Consider the following 24069-nt stretch of genomic DNA (forward strand, 5'->3'; position numbering starts at 1 on the left):
AACAACATGAGTGATTTACGATGGACATAATATGCAACAAATTACTGCAACCAAAATTTATGGCAATGCGTTTTTAAAATATACGAGTCATATAAAAGTGTTCTATTTATTTGGCAAAATTAATATATGAGCAAACAAATAAAGCAGAACTGGTTTGTAATTAGTACGCAGGATTTTGGAGACCCTGTATCAAATCACACTAGTTACAAATAGCTTGTATAGTCCCTGGTGAGTATAACATTCCCTGTATCAAAGAGTACCCTCCACTAAAAGCAATGCAAATATTATTAGTATTACATGTACCACTGTTGAATCAAATTTTAAGTAATTATTGATTAAGTAATTATTATCGAATTGACACTATTGTAATTCTTAACGAATGAACAATAAAGAATATTGTATTGTATTGTATTGTATTGTAAGTTATTGCCAAATTAATTGCAAAGCCTAAAAAGGTGGATAGGGATAAGTTTTTCTCTTCACAGAATCTCTTTTCATCCAACCAAACTTTTGTCGATAATTCACTAAATCATTTTATGCTTTCAGCCAATGATAGTAGAACCAGTTCGAGATGCCTTAGAATACTACCGAAGGCTTAACGAAGCGGCCAAAGATGAACAACGAATGCACCGTAAGAGTATCATACAAGCGGACTTTGCCTCACAATTGGAGAATGCTAGTGCATCTGTCCCAAGTTCCCCGACTCAGAATGCTGGCAACAACATGGACATCGTCAAGTCTCACAGTGGTAACATGAGGAAAACATCCATTTGTCTTTCTCAGGTTGGTAGTAAAAAATTTATATTTAGACGTATGAAACTCTACAAAAGGGCTTGATTGGAGGTGGATTGCGGTGGAATGGTGTTTTAACACTTTTTAACACAGACTTTAACAACTTTTTTAACACAGACTTTTTTGTTCTCAAACTTAAAAAATGGTTATTTTATAGTACAATTGTTTTTACTGTACCAACAATCCTATCAAATCAACCAAAAGTGTTGTCTTTCAAAAGTCACAAAACATTAAAAAAATATACATATAAGAGTGAAAATTTAAAAACGTACGTTTTCATGTCCCTGGCCTTTTACTTCGTAGATACTGGATTTGTAGTTTATTATTATGTGTTTTAATATTTTTTGGGACGGGGGCAACATGTTACACACATTTATTTTGTTTTAAATAGGTTCTAGGTATTTTTTTTGTATTTTTAAAGTCTCGAAATTCACGACCATGACGTGTCCCTAAGGTACATTTTACAACTTTCACGCTGTTTTTAGACTAATTATTCATGCCGAAATATATAAAGCCATATTTTTATGTCATCAATGGTTATTAAACTTACAAAAAAGGAGCATATTATAATTTTATTGTCATTACAAACTGACTACCATGACAAAATAAGTCTGTCCCTCGATTTGCCGTCACGACCATTTGGGAAAAATTTTCAACTTTGGAGCACAACAGTGGCAAGCCTGGCGTCGATGGAGTCAGTTGGTTTTAGAGACTAGTTCGGGGTGTATGTCTGGATTGTAGTGCCGGTCGTTTCGAGTTGAAAGGAGGAATTACAAGATTAATAAAGGAAAGATTGTGTTTTTTGTAATTTTGGTGTGTCCATGACCGTACGTAGTCATTCGATGAAGTAGACATGGTGTTAATTTTTGTTTATAAGATATTTCAATTGCTAGATTAACCTAGAAGTCCACTTTGTATCCTCGAACATGAGGTGCAGGGCTACCGCCAGAACAGAGCCAAATAACAAGTAATTTCACGACCAAAGTTTCACGACCATCGCGGGTTTTTTCACGACCAATCCAGCCTTATGGATTATAGTGTGTTTGGTCGTGACAATAACTTTAATATAATTGTAAATTGAACAGTTTAGTTCAATTGAAACACATATTTTTATTATAACTAACAGGATTATTGAAGGATTGTTTAGAAAGATTTAGATTATTCCAGACAATTCACGACCGTACAGCTCCATCACACCACCACGCCTGGCCACACACATTGGTACACATTGTACCAATGTGGCTGTACACATTGGTACAGCCTGACCATCACGTTTATGATTTCTATCATAATAATTTCAAATACCACCGCCGCAGCAAACCTGCCGACTAAGCGAATTTCCATTTGTCTTAATTGATTTTCAATTAAATATATAAAAATAACATTAGGTTTAACGAGTACCTAGGTTTGCTGCTACAAGGAAACTAATAAAGTGTGTTTTTTTGTAAAATATTGATAGCTTAGTACAAAATAAATAAATTTGATCAAAATACAAAATATATCCATAAACAAGCAAACTACAACATTTTACAATATTCTCCATAAGAATAACATGGGAATTTTAAATTTACAATTTTTTTAATTTTCTCCGTTACTATTAACCGAACAAAAATACTTTTATATACTAAATTAATTGTTTTTTTAAGCTCTTTAAAAAGGTCTAAAGAGAAATTAGGAAATTTTGTGTTTTGAGGGTCAAAAGTGAGAAAAACCAATTTTTACCCCATAAAACCCCCCGTAAAGCCCCGTTCCCATGGTCCGATCATGCTGGTTCGCGAACTCATTCAAGTTTATCTCGCTTTACACCTTTAAACCAAATTTCATCAAAATCGGACAAAAATTTCTCAAGTTATCGCGTTCACGGACGTATATATATATATATATATATATATATAAGTCTATATATATATATATATATACATATATAAAAATTTGAACGAATGGTGTTTTTGGCCTCTGGGGACATCAAAATGAAAAAGTAAATCGGTCCCGGGTCTAGGTCTTACCGTGCCACCTACGGTAATAGCTACTTCCCTATAGGGAAATTCGCTAAAATTAAAATATCGTCATATTTCAATGTTTTATACACAAAAGAAGCACACCTCTATACAAATATAACGATTTTTCGGGTCTCAGGTAAGTTTTTTCGGAGTTATACAAACTTAAAAAGATTTTATTGGCTTTTTTTCAATTTTTTGAGTTTTTTAGCGAATTTCCCTATAGGGAAGTAGCTATTACCGTAGGTGGCACGGTAAGACCTAGACCCGGGACCGATTTACTTTTTCATTTTGATGTCCCCAGAGGCCAAAAACACTATTCGTTCAAATTTTTATATATGTATATATATATATATATATATATATATATAGACTTATATATATATATACGTCCGTGAACGCGATAACTTGAGTAATTTTTGTCCGATTTTGATGAAATTTGGTTTAAAGGTGTAAAGCGGGATAAACTTGAATGAGTTCGCGAACCAGCACGATCGGACCATGGGAACGGGGCTTTACGGGGGGTTTTATGGGGTAAAAATTGGTTTTTCTCACTTTTGACCCTCAAAACACAAAATTTCCCAATTTCTCTTTAGACCTTTTTAAAGAGCTTAAAAAAACAAATAATTTAGTATATAAAAGTATTTTTGTTCGAATATTAGTAACGGAGAAAATTAAAAAAATTGTAAATTTAAAATTCCCATGTTATTCTTATGGAGAAAATTGTCAAATGTTGTAGTTTGCTTGTTTATGAATATATTTTGATCAAACTTGGCAAATTTATTTATTTTGTACTAAGCTATCAATATTTTACTCAAAAACACACTTTATTAGTTTCCTTGTAGCAGCAAACCTAGGTACTCGTTAAACCTAATGTTATTAAAATATATTTAACTGAAAATCAATTCAGACAAATGGAAATTCGCTTAGTCGGCAGGTTTGCTGCGGCGGGGGTATTTATTTTTTTCTAGAAAGACCAAATATACTAAAAGCGCAGTGACCTTTTTATTGTATAATGGTCATAAAAGTAAATAAGTTTATAGCAAAACATAGTTATAAAAATAATATTAACTATTTTTAATATTCATTTAAACGTCCGTTATGGTCGTGACAGGATTTTGTGTTTTTCCACTAAAGATGCTCTTTTAAAAAGAAACTACCAAAGATATTGCGTTACCATGGACATTTTATGAAACTTCAAATGTTAATGAAATAAAAATAATAATAAAAGTTTTGAAAAACGGGGAAAAGAATTTGCAAAGTGCTTTTCCTGAAAACGTACGTTTTTAAATTTTCACTCATAAATCCAAATACTTTTGAGCTTGTTTGGTCTTGATAATTTATTGATGTGCTTTTCCAGCATGCTGAAGATCCTGAGGACATGCTTGGAAGTGAAGACTTGTTGCCAGAACTGAGTGAAGATTCGGAAGAGGAGGAAACTGTTACAGAAGTTGCTGTCAGTGAGAAGACATTGAAGTTCAAAATATCAACTGAAAGCTCTAGGTAAACCAACTACTTATTCTAAGGCCAATAAAACCCTAGATAATAGAGAACCTAGAGGAAAAAATAAAAATTGCCAGGTTAATTGTTCAAAATGTTAAAGGGGGAATGACTAGTGATCACATTAAACCTTGTATGGTCCAGTGGGTAAAATGTAGTTAATGTAAATGTTAATGAATGTTAATGTAAGTTTTTGACAAGAATTTGGCAACAAATTTCATACTTGAATATTTCTTGCATCTACAAACTTCGTTATGACACAAAAAACATACTACTATAACCCAGAATACCAACCGCATGGTAAAAAACAATTAAGTGTTTTGAGAGAGCTTTGCCTGTCAATTCGTAGGCAGCGCCACCAGCGTTGCTATGCTGAGTGCATGGCAACGCTGGTGGCGCTGCCTACGAATTGACATGCAAAGCTCTCTCAAAACACTTAATGCTTTTTAGTTACCATGCGGTTGGCATTCTGGGTTATAGTAGTATGTTTTCTGTGGTTATGACTACCATTTATTCCTTGCTTGTGCTGGTGCTTCTTATGTGATTCTTATCTTCATCTTGTTTAATAACTAGCTGTAAAGTGAATTACATCTTCTAAATGATATTTTCCTATTTTTCTTGATTAATTATTTGAGATCCAAACTAAGAATCAGTGCTAACAACACAAAAATTACTATTTACTTTTTAGTTACCGTACTATTTAGTTTAGTTTTAGTAAAAAGTAAATAGTAATTTTCGTGTTGTAAACGAAAGTAAACAGGAGGTAAACGGAAGTAAGGATGAGGATGTTCTCAGTTTTTTTGTCCACTTCTGCAAGCTAAATAGCTTACAACGTTCATAGAGAAAGAAAAGTTGAATATAATCCACAATAGCCTACTGTAGTTGGAATCAAATTCATTTATCCTGGTTATTCTTTGCTTCTGAAATCCTACCAGATATTCAAAATGTATTTTTTAATTCAAAAAACCCTTATAACATTGAATGATAATTCTCTTGTTAGCAGCTCTGGCCGGAAGAGTTACCCAGGAAGTCGCAAAGGGAGTCGAGAGAAAACGCATCAACTCGCTGAACAAGAACTGGCTCGGATGTTGAGAGATCAGGAGAGGTCAATCCGGAGTAGCGACAGCGGGGACAAACGGAGTTGGTCATCTGGAGAGCAAGGAAGTGATGAGAGAAGATGTGGTCGGTGCGGCAACGAAGAGAAGAAAGAAACAAGAAGTATGTCACTGGCTGACCATGACTGGAGAAGAGACTTCATGACAGTTCAGTTAAGCAAGAAGGCCAGATCAACATCAGCTGGAAGCCCGGAAGGTCTGAGAGAGTTTAGAGGCAAAGACTCCAACAGCACCAGAAGAACTTCACCCATGAGTCCCAAAGATACTGATGACACCAGCCGAGATATCGGTAGCTTCGAGGACAGTTCGGAGGGGAAAGACATGGAGTATTCGTTGAAATCTAGTTGTCTTGGAATCATCAAGGAGGGTTGTGTCCAAGGTGAGGATCTAGAGGATCCAAAGGATGAAATTCTCATTGTGATAAACGGAGGAGGGAAGAGTTCAGACAATACCACCGTGGAAACGTCCGACAGTGAAGTTTTGATCAGAGAAGATTTAAAAGATGAAGCAAAATACTCTGATGCTTCACCCGATGAAAAAAGTGCTAGGAAATCTCCCTCTAGTATATTGAGAAAGCTTAAATCAATCGGTGAGAGGTTTTCGAGGAGTTCAACAATCGAGCTCGGTTCACCCAAAGGTTCGACTGACCGGAGCATTTTAATCCCTGCATCTCCTGCTTCATTGAAGTCGCACAAGGTGAATGCTTCTTCCTCGGTGGATTCGGACCGGAGAGCCATGACTTTGCCGAAGGCTTCTCGTAAGAAAGCACAGTTGAAACGAGAGAAGGGGTGGAAGGGTTTGCTGCGGTCAAAGGTTTCTATGGATCAAGACGGAGATACGAGCTCTTCCAAGGAGGATGCGTCTTGTGACGAGGCAAGAGCAGGAACTTCCGAGAGAGTGGCTAACGGTCTCACACCTCCTGAAGAGTCTCTGGGTAAGTGGTTTGTTTATAGAGTTCATTTCAATATACTACGCATGGCTCGACAATTTTTTTACAAAATAGTTTCACAATTGACCAAAGTTTCCTTAGGATTTAACATTGTATGAACCTGACTTCAAAGGAGATATAAAGTAGGTTGCAGCCCTTGTCAGGTACTGACAACCATTTTTGTTGAGTTATGCACCTAAGTATAGTTGTAGGATAAGATTAATTTGTATTACTCATGAATTGATATATCAACCTTTAAGGCTCAAGGATATTCATTAAAATTCTTTTTAAATTGATATTTTCTTGAAACTTGAAATGCAGAGAACAAGGGCACAATTTTTTACTAAGGAAAACAAAGCTGAGAAAATTTGACTTATACCTCTATTTATAACGGTGTTTACGGTTTTTTAGAAAGTGGCTCAGAAGAGAGAGGATCGCACAACAACAATCGCAGCCAAAGCAGCAAAGTTCCTGGAAGTGACGAACGAGACGAGAGTGAATCGCCAAACATGTCCCGAGGCCAACATTGGATGTCTTCCCTTGTCTCGACGTTTCGATCCCGCAAGAGCCAGAGCAAAGAAGAAAGTGCGAAAACATAACTTTAACGTGTCAATACGCTTGGTACCTCTAGTCGAACAAACAGTAATCAATTTTAGAATACCGTGACTCGCAAAGTCATTTTATATGTGTACTAGTGTATATCTTCGTCCCTCGAACAAGTGATATTTTTATATAACTATATTTAAGTTTTTTATGACTTGTGGCAAGTATTAATTTATGTGAAGCCTTCCTCTTACTCTTTCACTACCTTGATTGAAGCTGGCAACTTTTGACAAAATAAGATTTACATTTTTTGGTAGATTTGTAGATTTTCTTCTGACTGGATGATTGAAAGATGAAATATTTGTATTAGTTCAATAAAATTCTGTACAGACAATTAAAATTGGTAGTGAACTTGCATTAAATCAGCATCTTTAGCTTGTTAGCATGAATTCAACAGAAAAGCATTATTTTTCCCTGCAGCCAAATGTTGCAGGAATTATGTTAGGTTCAGGTCTGACCAGAGGCTTAAAATCAAAATAGTTTTTAACATTTTATTTCAATTTATATTTTAAGGTAGAGAATGCTGGGAGTTTCAATAAAAATTTAAATGGACTTTTTTCTCAAACTTTTGTAAAAAGTTGCCTGCTCAATAAAAGGTTTGATCGTCTTTGAATTAAATTATAAATTTATTTCGACAACAATTTCACTCTACCAACCATTCCGTGTTCCCTATCTTCAGGCTGGCTGAATGATGAAACATTCTAATATTTTTAACATACTGGTTATGCAGTAATAATTGAACCTTGTTGATCCAAATAGTTTGCTTGACGTGTCAAGACTAGTCATGGCTTTGACTATAGTTATAACCAGTCATTTAATTAACATGTTTAAAGTTTAAAGTTGAAGCCATTTTAAGATTTAAAAAGTATGTAGTTGACTAACGCCTTTGACAAAGTGAGCTGTGGCCAATTATTGATGTCTGTTATGTAACTTAGCCAACATCAGCTTTGTGTATACTACCAAATCTTTTATGTAATAATAAAAACAGTAGGAGTAACAGAATTCAAACAGCAGCCCACTCTGTAAGTGAAGTGACCCAATATTCAAATGTTCGAACCGAAATTAATTTGGATGAACAAGGTTCGCCTGTAGTTTTCCTAGGAAACTTCACGACAAGATAGTTTCGTCTTCAAAAGATGAATCAATACCTGTAAGCCAGTTTAAAAACACTAGAACTTATTCTAACACATTCTATCAAATGTACAGAATCGTTTCTCTATTTCTTAACTCTTATTGAACTGAGATCCATGCCTATATTAGCTGATAGTTTTATAAATTGTTGTTGATTATGTAGATTTTGTGCTGTATAGAGTTATGTAAGTAGTAGTGCAATGTCGTCTAAATGGACCAATATATCTTCTTGCCAAAGTATTTTTGTACAAACTAAACACCTTGTCATAAGTTTTAACGATTTTATCGTTGATTTTTAACTGTGGCCAACGTTTTTGTTTATTTTTTGATAAATTAATCAAATATTTATTTATGTTATCATATACATTCTTGAATAAAATGTTGTATATGATTTTTTATTTTATAGGTTTCTTTTGCTTTTGTAACTGTCCCTTGAACATCACCAGTTTAGTATGAGATCATTTGGAGGTTAGTTTCAAATTAACACGCCTCTTCAAGTTCTAAAATGTACCAAAAAGCTATGATTTATTTATATTCACCTGATAAATCAATGTTACCTGGCTAATTAATATATGTTATGATTCAATGGTTTTAACGGCAGAGGCAAAGACCTGGTTTTGAGGTATTAAAGAACACCGTAACACTATATTATTGTTGGATAAATTTATTCCGTGATTGGTAAATCTGTTTAAACTACAATTGAGCAATTCAGTCATCTAAATCCAAACCAATGAGTACAAACCTTTTTAAGAAGCGAAATGCTTATGGAGAATAGTTAGACTGGAATTTTGCTGCCGAAATGAGATTCTCGCAGCCGCCGCTACGATCACGCACGAATTGGTCGTGCTACTCTATTTCTCGTTCTAAGCAGATTCCTTGTCTCACTTTCTCTCACGCAGTCAGTGGACTTGGCCGCGCTCTCACGACAGTCTACCTAGCGGTCGCAGCAGGAACTATCCGAAATTCAAATATTCCCAGACTGAATTTTCAACAAAGCCAGCACATTGCACATTTTGCATTTTGCATTGGCATTTTTTTTAAGCTTCTTGTAAGTTTTGTATTCACTGTCAAAACGCAGTAACCTAAACATTTCAGTAGTCTAAGCAATGAATTCGTACAAGAACTGCGGAACGATTACTTATAGTTGTATTGGAACACCAACCCATTGGCTTATAAAACAGTCGTCAACTCTCTCAATTAGTTTTATAGAATGGATGTAAACAATAAAATTTATGACACGGAACATATGAGTGCCCAGTGACAATAAGTTTATTCTTCGCTTGACAATCATAGCAAAACATGAATCAACTTTCTGGTATATTCAAGTTGAGAAAACTATTTCATAAAACGCTTTTGAACAATATGGCGTCAAGAGAGGTCTTAATCTGTTCCAACACTCTCAGAAGTTTTGTAATAAATTCATAATTTTTAGTATCCAACATGATTTGAAGATTTTTTACTACTGTTCTTCAAACCTGTTAACAACATTTAATCACATTTAAAAACTATTATTTATTAAAATTAAATCCTTACAGTACCATATCATGAACCGTAGCGGCATATAAAAAATAAAATAAAACTGTTATATAGATTGATAGTAAGATAATGACCTATTTTTCCATGAACTCTGTTGTTAAAAAAAAATTCAATATCTTATCAATGTAGGCTCTACGGTCTACACCATATTATATCAATTCCTACCATATCAGTGATCCAATCATATTCCCACATTGTGGTTAATCGTACCAAGATCAATTACTAAAGTATACATCCTAAAGATTATTTTAGATAAGACTTTAGTGTCATTGTTAACAGTTGATGTTATAAATCAATTTAGTAAATATTTTTAATAATTGAGAGTTATGGCAGAGGTTAGCATTTTAAGTCTTCTAAAACAATTTCTGTCAATTTAATTTTTTTAAGTACTGCCCAATAATGTTTCTCAGTTCATTTTGTACTATCATGGACAAATAGAATAACTAAAGACTGTCAAAGGAAGGTTCCGGGATGTGCCGCTAGGAGGGCTGTGTAGTAGTTACGGCGCACACCGCTACAGGCGAGGAGCCATATGCTACCAGCAGACTACTAATAACTACACGGCACTCCTAGCGGTGGACGCCGGACATATGCTAACCGTAGCACTGCTGTAGGTCTATATTTATTCTATTTGTCTATGGTACTATTTAGGGAAAACCCTATCACAGCTGTTAAATTGATATTCATAGCTCTTGTTCAGCAGGCTGTTGTCGTGTTGATAGCTACAGATATTTTTTTCTGTAATCCATTGTTTCAATATTGTTTACTAATTTTGCACGTGGACTAAAATATAGGACATAAATGATTTGAATCTTTTATTAACACATTCGATGCGGCGGGTCCACCGGTGGACCCCGCGCGTCTCAGCTGAGGAGCGGGGGGTCCACGGGTGGGGGAGCGCCCCATGTCATGTTTATTGTTTCAATGTGAGCTCAGCCATTGTCGGGGAACGTTGTAATCTTTACCAGCCTGTAGCTTATAATGCGAGCTTTATTCTGGTGTAGGTTGGTACAAAAATTGCCCCTAAAATCCCGTCTGGCAATGCTTTTGTCCCGTTTTCAGGGATTTTCTCAGTTTGAGCCGTATTACAAAGACTCTGGTTATTGATCCAGGCAGTGCTGCTACCTTTGGGTGTTTCAGTGAACTACGTCCACTTTCGGAGTAACGCAGAACAATCACCAGTGCTCTTTTGTGATTCGTCTTACTGAGATATTTCAATACCAATAGCGATCGCTGATTCAGTTAGCGCGTCGGGGCTCCGCCCGGGCCTCGCCGCCATTGGCGAGCGCCTGTTTAAAGGTTTCAGCAGCGAATGTGTTAATTGGAAGAAGAGTCTGGTCCAATGTTTCCAAAGGAGAGACATTATATAAGTTTCATCTTCTTTCATCTTAACTGTCTGAATTTTAATTTACGTTTATAATATTCATTTTTATATCTGGTTTTCTTTGTACCTTGTAGACTCAGAGATCCTAATAATTATTATTATTATTTGGCATAATGTCTTGAGCATTAATGAGTAATATACATAATTGTAAAATTGTTATAGCGTGAATAAATAAATAAACTGCTGTTATAAACAGTGTTCCCTTAAATTTTCACTTTTTGTAGCAGCGGAATTATCAACTGCCATAATTTCTCAAGTCCAACTGCCTATAAAAGGAGTTATCATATTTGAAAGAAAACCTTATGATTAGAATATTATAATCTTGAGTAATATATTTTTATACATACATTTTACGGTAAAATGTTAATAAGTTGTTAGAGTCCCATTTTTGTACAAACATTAGAGACGAAGGTGCTTTTACAATAGTTTAAATTTTAATAGATAGTATTTCCAAGAATGTCCTTATAATGTCCAGATCTCTTCAAAATCTTTTTTTTTTCTTTAAGAAATGTTATACATAATTACCTCTAGTTCCATTTTGTACTATATTTTCTTTTTAGTTTGAAGTTTGAAAAGAAACTAAAATAATTTATTTTTTATTGTATTGTTTCAAACAAAGAACAAGCTTTAAGTCACAGATACCTTGATTGTACATTAACATGTATCGGATAATTTTAAGGTTATATCTGTAAATAAACTAAGTCCTATCGCCTCAGAATTCTTCCGCATTTATTTGGAATACCAACATTGAATTCTGGGTAAACTATGCATTTCTGGTGTCCATCAGACCCAATACCTGTTCAATGTAATTATGGCGTCAATGTTACTAATATTGTCAAATGAGTATTTTATGTTTGTAGAAATAAATAATCAAATGTTGATTGATGTGTTTATTTTCCTGGTATAGGTTTCTTTAATCATAGATAAAACATAGTCCCTTGTATTTCTTAGTCTATGCTTAAAGGCATTGAAGAGATTAATAAATAATTCAGTAGGTAACAAATTCAACATCTGTAAACTGTTTGAATGTGATTCAAAAGACAATCTTCGTTGAGTTTTCGTTAAAAGTTTCGTTTTCATTAACTAGTTAACATTTTAAACTTCCCCTAGTTAAATTTGACACATTCATTATCATTGTAGTGGTTAGCATTTAAAACTTCCTCAAAACTTCTGCATAGAATGAAATAATCCAATTAATGAAACTATACAATGAATGAGCAAGTGAATTAATCTTACCAATTAATTTTGAATATTCAAATATGTAGGCATAACATTTGAAATGTTAGCTACCCTAATTTTAAAACATCGAAAAATGTTGAAAAATGTTCATTACTAGAACTAAATTTTTAAATTTTTGACTCAATCTTAGAATTACTAACCGAAAAGTGATTGATATTCATTGATAATCACTCGCTTAAGCTGAAAAAATTTAACCGTATTTATTTATTCAAGTTAGCCTTTGTTGATTTTAAAAATATATTATACTTCTGTAAAAAAATTATAAGTCCCTTATAAAATTTAAATTGTTTTTAGAAATTGGTTTTAACCTTTTCCAGTTGAAATGAGTTATAAATACTAGGCATAAGAGGTGTTAAAAAAATTTTAAAACACATATATAGTCAACACATTGTTTATTGAAACTTCAAAAGTTACATACAAGACAAATTGGTAAATGTGACAGTATACAAACACGAAATAGTTAAATAATAACAAACAGAAGGAAAATCAGTCTTAGTTCAGTCTTGCTAAGTAAGCTAAGAGGTGAAACGCAAAGTGGACCTAACCTACATGGTTTGTACAATGAATACGAATGACGCTGAATAAGCTTAGGACTCCATCTTCTCAACCTTCTTCTCCTTGTTCTTTATCGCTGGTTTGTTGGTCTGTACAATAGGAACGCTGGTCTCTCCAGAAGCAGGATGATTAGCCACCTTCGGAGCTTCCAACTGCAAAACTCCGTCAGAGGACAAGCTAGACTTAAGAGCGTTCTTGTCCACATTCTCAGGGATTTTGTAGCGTCTGGAGAACTGGCGAGAGATAAACCCATGTTCGTCACTTCTCTCCTCATGTTTACCCTCGACGACCACATAATCGTCGACGACTTTCACGTTGAGTTCTTCGGGCTTAAACTGCTGCACATCGAGGTTAATCTTGAGCCCGTCTTTATCGTTAATGATGTTGGAAATGCCGCTGTTGTCCCAGTCGAGCAGACGCCACGGTCGCATGTAGCCACAGCGAAGGGGGGCCCGGAGCAGCTGAGTGGTGGGGATTAGGTTGTCCGACGGCCACAGACCAAGTCCAAAGTGTTGGTCGTAGAGAGGTCTCTCTAGGTCGCGCAGCATCTCATCAACAAAGAAAGGCACCAATGACATCTGAAAATAAACATGGTATTTAATCACTTTGAATTGGTAGGCCTACTTATTTTTGTTCTATACTTTTCGAACTTTTTGAAGTCAGTGGAATTATTATGGATTTTGTCGAATAGAACAGTCCAAAGCCTGGTCTTGGTACTAGGCACCTTGAAGAATACATTATCTTAGGGCCTATGGCTTTTCCTGTCTGTAGTTAATATCACTTTGTCATGAGTAGTTTTGTACGCAAGTACAACTATTAAATCAGGGAGATAGAAGAAAATAGTGTAGGTGATATAGCTATAAGGAATTTGAGGAAAACCCTGTTGTGGCTCTATTTTAAACAATTCAAGATACTGCCAACCCATTGCCAAAGTTTCAAAGAATCTGTCAAGAGTAACATTTCTGTTGTGCAATCAAGCCACACATATATAGGCTAATTATTTGCTGCCTCATCTTGCCTAACCGTACCAGTCTATTTTTGTGATTAGGGCCTACAATCACACTCTGAACTCCTTGTAAAAGTCTTTTTCAAACATTTTCAGTTTTAACATTTTTTGATCACTATATTATAGAAATTTCAAATTGGGTTAAAGACAGTCTATCCTCATTCATGACCCAACCCATTCATTCCCATTACACTAGATTTAAGAGTTATATTAAGCCTGAAACCCCTAGATTAGAGAAATATCATTTATCTCCCCAATATATAGGTGTAATATATTTATATAAGTAATATAACAGGTTTTACTATTTAATAATTTACAAGGCTATGTTGGCAATATCTAAGTGTGTACGTTGAACTGTAACCGTTTGTATTTCCCACTACCAGTTAATAATATTTGAATAAACGAATGCTATTGGACAATCGGGTCACGCCACTCCCCAACCCATGAGTCCATGTTAACCGACACCTCCACACCGCAGTTATAGCGAGCTTCCATCCTGAGTAACTCCGGCCCGTTCGGTCGTTAGCAGTTTTACAGTGTTAAACCGTAGTGCTTATTAACTTCCCGATTCCCGTAGTGTAAGACGTCAGGGTGACGTAGTGACTTAGTTACAGTGTATAAGGATAGCACCGTGTCAACGAAGGTACGTCAGGGTGACGACAATTCAATAGGCCCACAAGTTTACAATAAGTTACCAATCCGCATAAAATTAATGATAGTAATACACAGTTCAGATCCACCCTGAAGTCCTGGTTAAAAACAAAAAAAATTTCTATCGGATGTTATCTCAAGAGGGACGTTAAGTTAGATTAATAATTTAGTAAGACATTTTTGTTATTTCTTAGTTTTAGTATTATCCTGTATATGACACTATGTCCTGTCAAATGATGTAATGACATGCAATTATATAAATAAAAAATAGATAAATAAATACAATTAGGCCGACCTAATTCTAAATTTGGCTACGCCCAAACAAACCCCTCTAGGCGATCTGGCAGCTTATGTGGCCTGCATTTTAAGATCGACCAAGTATTGCTCTTTATCATAAAGGTGGTCAGAATGCAATTTTATACCAATAACAATATAGCTTTTGTGTACTTTATATAGCAACGTAATTAGCAAAAATAGTTTTAGTCGATAAAATTCAACCATTGGCCATTACATGCATACAAATTGAACTAAGAACAGCAAAAGAAATTTATGGGAGTGCAATTGGTACATAATCAGTTAAAGGGAATTAACTTGAGGATTGTTTAAATATTAGTTCTATGTAAATCTTGGTTTGTTGGCTACTCATTGTGATGAGTAAATAAAATTAAAATAAATAAATTAATAAATAAATAAAAATAAATTAATTAATTAAATAAAATTATACACAATTTACTAAAAAAATGTGGAGGTATATTTCGAGTTTACATCAAAACCTATCTTCAGCCTCTAGAGATTGGATAGATTCAAACAAATTATATGAAAAAAATTTAAAACTTTGAAATCTAAAAACTTAATTAATTTTAAAATGACAAAATTAAAGTATCATGGGTAGTAGATTTCTTTGAAAATGTAAACAAGTTATATAGACATAAAAAGTTTACTAAGTGTTGCAGGCATTTACATTATACTCACATTTATATGGATAACTTCAATTCTTTCAACTTTTTATAAGTTTAGATTTAATTATCTTGACAAATTAATTTCTTACATCAACAAAGTTGTTTTAAGCAATAACAAACTAAATTTACAGCAACAAAATGGTCTTGAAAATCGAGTTTTAACAATTATTTTGACTAAGCATTATTTACTTACCTTGATATTTCGCAGATTTAACACAGCACAAATAAATAACTTAGCACTTTTACACTAGCTCGCAGCACTTCACTGACACTTTCACAACACAACTCTGACAGCTCTAGCAGACGACGCGCTTTATATTGGTGTCTGGATCCATTCTAGATTGTTCTACAGTGAGTCAATCGAATTGAATAGAAACTCCCGCCTTCTGTTTGTTTCCATTCCACAGCGTTCTAGAACCAAACAGCTGATCGTTCTGCGGGTCACACGGGAGCCTTCTAGATCTTCTAGATCGACTCTTTTGTCATCACCTATCGTCATATATCTCAAATTAAGCTTGTATTGTTTGTTGAAGATTAAAATAATACGAATTTTGCTTATTAAATAAATAGGCTAACTGTGCATGGACTGGGTATATTTCTATGCTGAAATTACCTGTATTGAATCAGTGATGTATCTTTATTTTTCGTTATTTGGAATTTTCAATCAGCTTTGTCTTGGAAACGTCAATTTTATTTTATAGTGCTACAAAATATACAGAAACAGGCCTGAACAAATGCATGTGGAATTTAGTATTAAGTTACAGGATGATATTAGATTTTTATCCCCATAGAAAACTTCACAATTAATTGTGATATAAATCACAATTGTCTATGATATAAATTAAAATAATACGTGTTTTTTTTTAATTATTTAATATGAAATTTGATTTATATAAATAAAAGAAAAATAACGCAAAAATAAAGAGGTTTTAGGTCGTATCCAAATGCATAAACTTAATATTTCATATTTTTATTTTTGATCTTAGTTTTTCTATGCAGAGAAATTTTAAGTGAAGCTGTCAAGCTTGTTTGTTGTTGTTTTGGTAGCATGTGGTCATCAGCTGACTGCCTGGCCTGCTTGTCAAGGTTAAGCTCTGCAGACAACTCTGCTTGTTTACAATCAAAACTTGATTTGTACTTTATACTTTATACTTTGATTTAGTAAAGTAGATTTTCTTAACAATATTTAGCCTATACGTTGTAAAAATATTTAATAATTTGTCGTTGATGAGAAGTAAAAATAATTTATCACTTACCTAAAACCATACTGTAAATCAAAATGAGCTTTTGTCAAAAATCTCCAAAATTGAGGTAGGCCTAGATAATAACATTAGTTTTATGAATAACCAATAACTTAAATAAATAAATTATTAACTTATACATTTTATGAGGTAAATAGTTTTATCTCTTACTACTTTTCGTGGTGTTAATTTGCCACAAATTAAACCATAACTAATTCAAATTTAATGAAGGCTAACTTAAGTTACCTACCTTAATTGTGGATGAGCTTAAAAATTGTGTCTGTAAACTACAATGTGTTTAATAATAGCTGCCACTACTACTATACTCATCCCTCTGATACAGAGGAGTATGGTGTGACGGGACAGTTGGTAGAGTATGTGTTAATGAACAAACTATCCCTAGATAAAATAGTTGAAGTTAATGAAGATAAAAGATTCAGTGTAACCTAAGAAATACATGGTAAAAAAATTAAGTGCCAGAATTGTAACCTATTTAACTTAAATGTGATTAGTACCTATTTAAGACAATATTTTTAACTTTCTGAAAGAGAGGTAGGTAGCCTAAGTACTGGAACTCGTTCCGCCGCTTTACCCCACAAATTGAGCACTTCGGGTCCACTTTCGCCAGAGCATTTCGGGTATCACCTCTTTCGTCCAAAAGGCATAAACGTTGATCAAAATATAACAATAGGCCTATTAAGTAATTTCTTTTAAAAGCAAGGTGAAGACAACCATAGGTTCTGTGGTGATGTGCCGGTAACCTACATAAGTTAGTAAAAAAGATGTAGTAGGCTATATCGTATTGTTATCAAGTTCCCGAAAGAACCAGTAGAAAATGTATCTGGTTAGTTGCTAAATATCAGTTAAGAGGATTATTATCAAAAACATAAAGGTTCTTATTTAGGACCCCTACCAGAAACTAAAAAGCTAAAACACAAGTCATAAGCAGTTTTTGTGAAACTGTCTATCTGGACCAAGACAAAAAGGGGACTGTGGTACTTTGGTAAATAGGAAAAAAAGTTTTAGAGATAGAAGAGGTTTGTACACCATAAGCTCAAACCAAGTCTAAAATATTGAATCCATTTTATGACCTGTTAGCTCAATAAAAACTTAGATTTAGTCAAGCAAAGCTTAGAGCATAGAGGTTTAATAAAAGGATTTGATTAAAGAAATTGTTAGCTGTGTGAGAATTGTTGATTTAACTTAATTAAGTTAATCATCAATGTTTCAGGAAAGGAATGATTATTGGAATGGGCAATTCGATGTTGGATTTAATTGGATATGTTGATACTAGTATGCTAGAAAAATACGGATTGTTGGCTAATAATGGATATATGGCTGAAAAAGTACATATGGGACTTTTTCAAGAACTTATTGATGAAGGCAAAGCGGAACTTGTAGTTGGTGGTTCAGTTCAGAATACATTCCGAGTGGTTCAGGTATGATTGGATTGAATTTTTAATATAAATCCCATCATAATAAGCTTTAGTTAAGGATATTAACTTTAGCCCGGAACAGGTTTTATTTGATTAATAAATGCTGTTATAGGCCTACATGTAATGTAAAATTTTGAAGGTTTATTTTAGTCATTGTTCGATTGGTTCATGATAATTTTTGGCATCTTGTTCTAAATGTTAGGAACTGTTGTCTGTTCCCACCAGTTTAAAAGTGCCATTTCAAGCCTAAGTAATCTATGTATTAGCTTCAATTACTTACTGACTTTTCTCAAAATTGTTTCTAAAGAAGCATTTGGTTTAAATGTGCCCGATATTGATGAAATTTAGCATGAACATATGTAAAATCATGTAGAACTAAATGAACATGATAGAGGTTGCGAACCAGCAAGATCAGGTAATAGGGAAGAAGTGTTGTGTGGTTTTAATATTTTTCATAAATTGTTTTTTCACATTTTTACTCTTATAACAGGGAAATGCCCCATTTTCAATACAGCCATGATTTAGAGCTTATAAAAAACTATTTTGTTATGGAAATGTTGTTTTAAAATTAAATTTGTTGCAGTAAATAAAAAAAAAACTGCACGTTTAAAATTCCCATGCTATTCTTATATAGAAAGAGAAAACTGTTGTAGTTTGCTTCTATGGATATATTTTGTTTCAATTTGGCCAATTTCTTTCTTTCATCCTATAGTATAGCCCACTAACTTATTAACATTTGACAAAAAATACTTGTTTCCTTCCCGTAGCAGAAAACCGAAGGACTTCTTAAAATTAATGTTATTTAAATGAGGAATAAAAATTATTTGTTTGTGAAAATATTATTGTACGTAAAATTGATCAGCCCTTTTTAAATTTTGCTTAGTCTACAAGTTTTCTGCGGGGGGGGGTTGTGGTTCATACTATACATGAGTTTTGTACGAGTTCACAGTGGGTTCTAGGTGAGCCGGAAGTCTGCATCATCTTTGGTGGTATTGGTTGTGACAAAGAAGGGGAAGAGCTTGTTGGAAAAGCCAGAGCAGATGGAGTTGACACTCAGTACCAGTATATCGAGGGGGTTCCAACAGGTACAAATGTTTTTTTACACACTTACTTTACTACTTAAGAAGTCTTTTCCACAAAGGTTCTAGTTTGGGAAGTCGCCACTCATTAGTGAATCAAAATTAAAACTAATTCTAGCTAAACAGATTTTTAATTTTTGGGAGAAGTTTAGTGTAGGCTTACAGTACAGTACATACCGGTATATAGATCTAGAAGACAAAAACCAAGATTATTTTAAGTTTTGAGGTTGATGTAAAAATTTGGTTTGTAGGTATTTGCGCTGTTCTCTTAACAAAGAATGGAGCAGAACGGACGCTGGTTGCAAACCTTTCAGCAGCGAAATGTTTTACCGTGGACCACTTGATGAAAGAGGATAACCTGAGCAGGATGCTTAATGCTGACATCTTTTATATTTCTGTAAGTGAAACAATGCATAAATTAGAGTATTTTACATGGAAGACATGTACAAGATTTGTTACTCTTTTAAAATATGCCAAAACATTATTCATTTTCAGATTTTTAAGTTACGTTACGGTGAGAATTTCTAGAATGTTAATTGAAATGGATTTTTCTGTTTGTTCAAGCCATATCAAAAGATCGGGCATCAAGATTTTTTTACAAATAGGCTATTGAAAAAACATACTTGGCTATTTTTTATTTTATTGTTAACAAAAGTAGTAAGAGTAGATTGCACTGATGTTACTGAACTAGTACAAACTTTTTGACCTCAGGACCATATTTCAAATCTGCCCCAGGCAGCTCACTCCAAAAAGGCCCTTTTTTTGATTCTTCAGTGGCTGAAGCTTAAAGGGTTTAGAAATAATTATTGTATCATTTTAATTTGACATTTTGTTTTCTACGATCCCATAGCGTATAGTATGGAAAGTGTATGGTATATACTTCTATAGTGGAAAAACTTTTCACTTCTCAAATGGCATTCATCATGCAAATTTATGATGTTTCTTAAGGTTCAATTTTAAAAATCAACCACCTCCCATTGTAGTTTACGAATGATAGTGATAAATTAAACTGGAAACTTATTTATTTTAGGAACGGAAGAATTTTTTAATGCGGGGATGTATGTAAGTACAAGCTTTGGATGTGTGTTATGTGAACCTTATACCTGTAAACCAAGAATGAAGCCCCTAATACTCTATGTGCATATTTTCTTACTTTAAGAGAGGTTTTACTTTTATGTTGTCAATACATATAAGAATTGAGATTACTTGCAATTTCTTTGATTTTTATATGCCAAGGTAGTGTGCTTTTGTTGTTGCTACTCTATTTTTCCTTCTTGTTGACTTTGGTGTGTTGTAATTATTTAACAATTGCTAACTTATAGAACATTTCTTATTATGAGCTTTCATTGTATTAATGTATGTTTGTGGTTTCTAATATTTAATTTTGTCTCTTCCCTTTATTATTTATCAACTCCCTACCAACACAGATTTACAAGTCTATGCATTGTTCTAAAACATTGAATTACCGTACTGTAAAGTAACATAGACAAGGTCCTGGTAACTGCAATAAGAACGGCAGTAGAGATGAGCATCAATAGGTCAACCTTAGATGGTAACGTCGGTATCAACCACCGATGTACCGACAACATCGTCGCAAAAGCATCAATCGATGTTTTGCGTTTTGAGGTATTTGTCAAAACATCAGTTGAGCCACCTTTACACAGGATCAGTAGGCTAGGCAGGCAGGTTACTTGTCTCTAGTGTATGTATTTCAAGTTACCTGAGGCGGCTAACCTGCCTTCTGTCTTTGTATAACTATGAACACGGCTTTATCGATGCACATCCCTAATCGGCTGCAAGTGGCCAGTTTGAACCAGCAATATCTAGCTTGTCGGCCAAAGACTACCACACAGCTACCTTGTTCAGAACACAGTTCAATTCTTTACTTTCAATTTTATTTAAAAATAAATTGTGGTGTTTTAAAATGTTGGTTTCACCCGTGCCTTTTAAGTACTTTGTATTTCATTTCCAGGGGTTTTTCCTAGCTGTCAGCCAAGACGCTGTGGTGCACTCGGCAAAAATGGCAGCAAAGTACGGCAAATGGTTCATGATGAATTTGAGCGCTACCTACATAGCTGAGCAATACATGGACGGTTGGAATGAAGTTTTTCCTTACATCGATGTCTTGTTTGGCAACGAAACGGTTAGTTCTCTTCGCTCTTAACTCCGAGGACTCCAGGTGTGATTTAACTGTCCCGGTTACTTAATCGGTTTTCTTTTATCTTATGAACACAGATCCAAATATTTGTAAAACAAGATTTCGGTTCACACTATAGGATAAGCAAAAACTGCATTTTGTTTATATTTTATTTTACATGCTAGTTTCAAGAACATGAATTATATTAGATTAGATTACATTTGTTTTGTAGCTGTAGTTCTTGAGTCATAAAGACTTTTGTGTCACCCTAGGCCAATGCGTTTTACTAGGTTGTGTGGCATCTTCAGGAGTCTTCTTAATTCATCTTCTTATCACTAATACTGTAGTCTAACTGTATATACAAAAAAATTTACACACACATAGTCACTATTATGGCAATTGGGTCGATTGCCCGATCAGACAACGCAACAACAGACTTATGGCGGAGACCTATTTCCTTAAAAGCTATCTGAACACATTCCTCTTAATTTATTCATGTTGAAGCCTTCCGGAATTGGTAATTATTTTAACGTTCTGTTTTTGATAATGACTACGTAGTAGTCGAAACTATAGTCAACACACACCGACTAAGGAATTGTGGACGTCAAGGTACCTGCTATAATTCCTCTTAATTGTTCTCTTTTGTTCCTTATAAACTCATCTCAAGTCTTGTTTTCTATTTATATTTATACTTGTCAATGGGAAATACATTTTTCAAGACATCTGTTCATTGTAGTTGCTTATTTCAGGAAGCAAGATCGTTTGCAAAAGAATCACAATTTGAAGAGGTGAATGACGTGTCACAGATAGCCTTGAAACTGAGTTGTCTACCTAAAAACAATTTGTCTCGAACCAGGATTGTCGTGATAACCCAAGGGCCTGACCCAGTTGTCGTGGCTGAGGGTGAGCAAAACTACTGATAAGTTATATAATAGTGTTTAAATGATTGATGTGCATTAGGTAGCGAACTATTTTGACAAACATTACTCTCATAAAAATTTTTCCATTGGGTAAGAGTAAAAGATTGTTGATCTAAAAACTACCCTAACTATTTTAATACTCCATCTTTAGATACTTTGGTTGACCAATTAATTACCAGTTCGGGTTGAAAAAAGGGTGATGTTTTATGGTTTAAGATGGATTTGTTAGAGTAATATAAAAGTTTGTACATCAACAAGCTCTCAGCTTTTGGGAAATTGGTGTAAGACCGATGCTGTTCTAGATTATTTTCTCATCTAAACGGTCCTCAGTTCAGATTGTTAGTCTTGTTTTCCTGTTGCTGGTTTGATTATATTTTACAAACAAACTATTGTTAAAACCCTTTATGAAGACTTATTGCACAACTCAAGTTGTTTCAATCAAGAAAATCCATTCAATTAAAATAGTTATGAAATTTTCTTCAATTTGACCAATTGCCTTGCACAATTAATTGTTGGATTTGAATAATACTGTAAAAAATGTATAATTGGTAAAATAATAAAATTCTCTTCTCTAAGACTATAAACTTTTAAAAATATAACTTTAATTGCTCACTGAATTCCAATTAATTTGTACATTAGTATATGTTTTGCGTTTACAGCTCAATCTCTTAACCTCAAGGTATAAGAAGCACAGGTTACCAAAATTGTACTGTTCCCAGACGGATGTGTAAAGCAGTTTCCAACCATCCATCTACGGCCTGAACAAGTTGTCGACACCACTGGAGCAGGAGACGCTTTTGTTGGAGGTACTTACATTATAACACTTCTAAATACCCCCACCGCAGCAAACTTGCAGACTAAGCGAATTTCCATTTGCCTGATTGGTTTTAAACTAAAATATATCCTTTAAAATATTACATTAAATTTATTCCCTCACTCTACAAAATGGTTTGGAAAGAAATTGTAAACTTTGTTTTTAGGGTTAAAATTGGTAAAACTAAATTTTCACCCCATAAACATTCAAGTTCAAATAAATGTTGCTTGAGTTATCTCGTCTAACGGACACTTACGTGAATGAATTTGAAGGGTCTGTGTTTTTGGCTTCTAAAGACCTCAAAACAAAAAAGAAAATCGGTCCTGAGTCCAGGTCTTACCATGAATACTACGGTAATAGCTTACCACACTTGATCATTGAGTTTTTGTAAATGATCATAACAATAAAAATCAAGATAAAAAAGTTATCATCTAATTCATTCAACACCCATCACTTTCAGATACACACCATCGTAATGTGTAATGTAAATAACTATTAATATTATGTATCATAATGTTAAAATTACTTTAATGCAATCATAGAGAAAAGATTTTGGGTGATGTTATGATTATGGATATCATAAAAGTTCAACTTTGCACAGGTTTCCTGGCGCAGTTTATTCTAGGCTTGTCCCTGGAGGACTGTGTCCGATGCGGGGTCTGGTGTGCAACAGAGATGGTTCAGCAGCAGGGGTGTTCATTGGAGGGGATGAGGAAATACACCGAAGCGCAACAATCAAACGTTTAGCAACATATGTCCTCAAAACATTTAGATCCATCATATTGTTAAGCTTTTAACTGATAGTGCAATATATGAATGAATCTGTTAAATATAGTTTTTATAGAAATCATACACTTGATTTTTATTCAAATGTGTCCCTAGGTGGTTTTATGACTCTTGAGTTTTTCTCACATTTCACTGCCATGCGTAAAGATAACCAAAAAATTTTAAGTGTGTCTACCAGTTGATTAAACTAAATTTCAGTGTGTTCAGGGGACAAGGGGTACAACGTTCAAACGCAAGATCTTTTGGTACCAATCTTACTA

At 34.1% G+C, this 24069-nt stretch overlaps 3 protein-coding genes across 5 annotated transcripts in view; 2 read left to right on the forward strand and 1 right to left on the reverse strand.

Moving 5' to 3' along the window:
• LOC128991781 (high affinity cGMP-specific 3',5'-cyclic phosphodiesterase 9A) overlaps nucleotides 1–11865 on the forward strand; it is a 195746-nt gene extending 183881 nt beyond the window's left edge. The window contains exons 14-17 of one of the 2 annotated variants that reach the window (XM_054414967.1): nucleotides 547–783; nucleotides 4150–4292; nucleotides 5290–6338; nucleotides 6744–11865. In XM_054414967.1, coding sequence (XP_054270942.1) covers nucleotides 547–783; nucleotides 4150–4292; nucleotides 5290–6338; nucleotides 6744–6931 — 1617 coding nt within the window. In that variant the 3' untranslated portion in view covers nucleotides 6932–11865. The remainder of the gene's footprint in view (nucleotides 1–546; nucleotides 784–4149; nucleotides 4293–5289; nucleotides 6339–6743) is intronic. The other variant, XM_054414968.1, reaches the window with a different exon arrangement.
• Nucleotides 11866–12652: 787 nt separating this feature from the next.
• On the reverse strand, nucleotides 12653–15720 carry LOC128991838 (alpha-crystallin A chain-like). Its single transcript, XM_054415046.1, has 2 exons — nucleotides 15590–15720; nucleotides 12653–13358 (listed from the first exon to the last, which is right to left on the reverse strand). The coding sequence occupies exon 2, from the start codon at nucleotides 13356–13358 to the stop codon at nucleotides 12813–12815; it is 546 nt and encodes a 181-aa protein (XP_054271021.1). The 5' UTR covers nucleotides 15590–15720; the 3' UTR covers nucleotides 12653–12812.
• An 856-nt stretch (nucleotides 15721–16576) lies between these two features.
• LOC128992666 (uncharacterized) lies at nucleotides 16577–23835 on the forward strand. 2 transcript variants are annotated; one of them, XM_054416363.1, is made up of 8 exons: nucleotides 16578–16707; nucleotides 17869–18076; nucleotides 19023–19158; nucleotides 19404–19549; nucleotides 21125–21295; nucleotides 22039–22192; nucleotides 22929–23015; nucleotides 23625–23835. In XM_054416363.1, exons 1-8 carry the CDS (start codon nucleotides 16676–16678, stop codon nucleotides 23768–23770), a joined length of 1080 nt encoding a protein of 359 aa, XP_054272338.1. In that variant the 5' UTR covers nucleotides 16578–16675; the 3' UTR covers nucleotides 23771–23835. The 2 variants fall into 2 exon arrangements, with proteins under 2 accessions (XP_054272339.1, XP_054272338.1); XM_054416364.1 differs by lacking the exon at nucleotides 23625–23835 and having other exon boundaries at nucleotides 16577–16707; nucleotides 22869–22950.
• The last annotated feature ends 234 nt before the right edge of the window (nucleotides 23836–24069 follow it).

Source organism: Macrosteles quadrilineatus, unplaced genomic scaffold (genome assembly GCF_028750875.1).
Source record: "Macrosteles quadrilineatus isolate MER2022 unplaced genomic scaffold, UCM_ALF_1.0 Scaffold_4__1_contigs__length_99947679, whole genome shotgun sequence".
NCBI classification, from domain to species: Eukaryota; Metazoa; Arthropoda; class Insecta; order Hemiptera; family Cicadellidae; genus Macrosteles; species Macrosteles quadrilineatus.

Bases quoted from the DNA above. Each gene is read 5' to 3' on its own strand.
- LOC128992666 (XM_054416363.1), top strand. From the start codon at position 16,676: ATGAGCTTTTGTCAAAAATCTCCAAAATTGAG. The intron at 18,077-19,022 runs GTATGATTGGAT...ACGAGTTCACAG, and splicing joins ATACATTCCGAGTGGTTCAG to TGGGTTCTAGGTGAGCCGGA. The intron at 23,016-23,624 runs GTACTTACATTA...AACTTTGCACAG, and splicing joins AGGAGACGCTTTTGTTGGAG to GTTTCCTGGCGCAGTTTATT.
- LOC128991838 (XM_054415046.1), bottom strand. From the start codon at position 13,358: ATGTCATTGGTGCCTTTCTTTGTTGATGAGATGCTGCGCGACCTAGAG.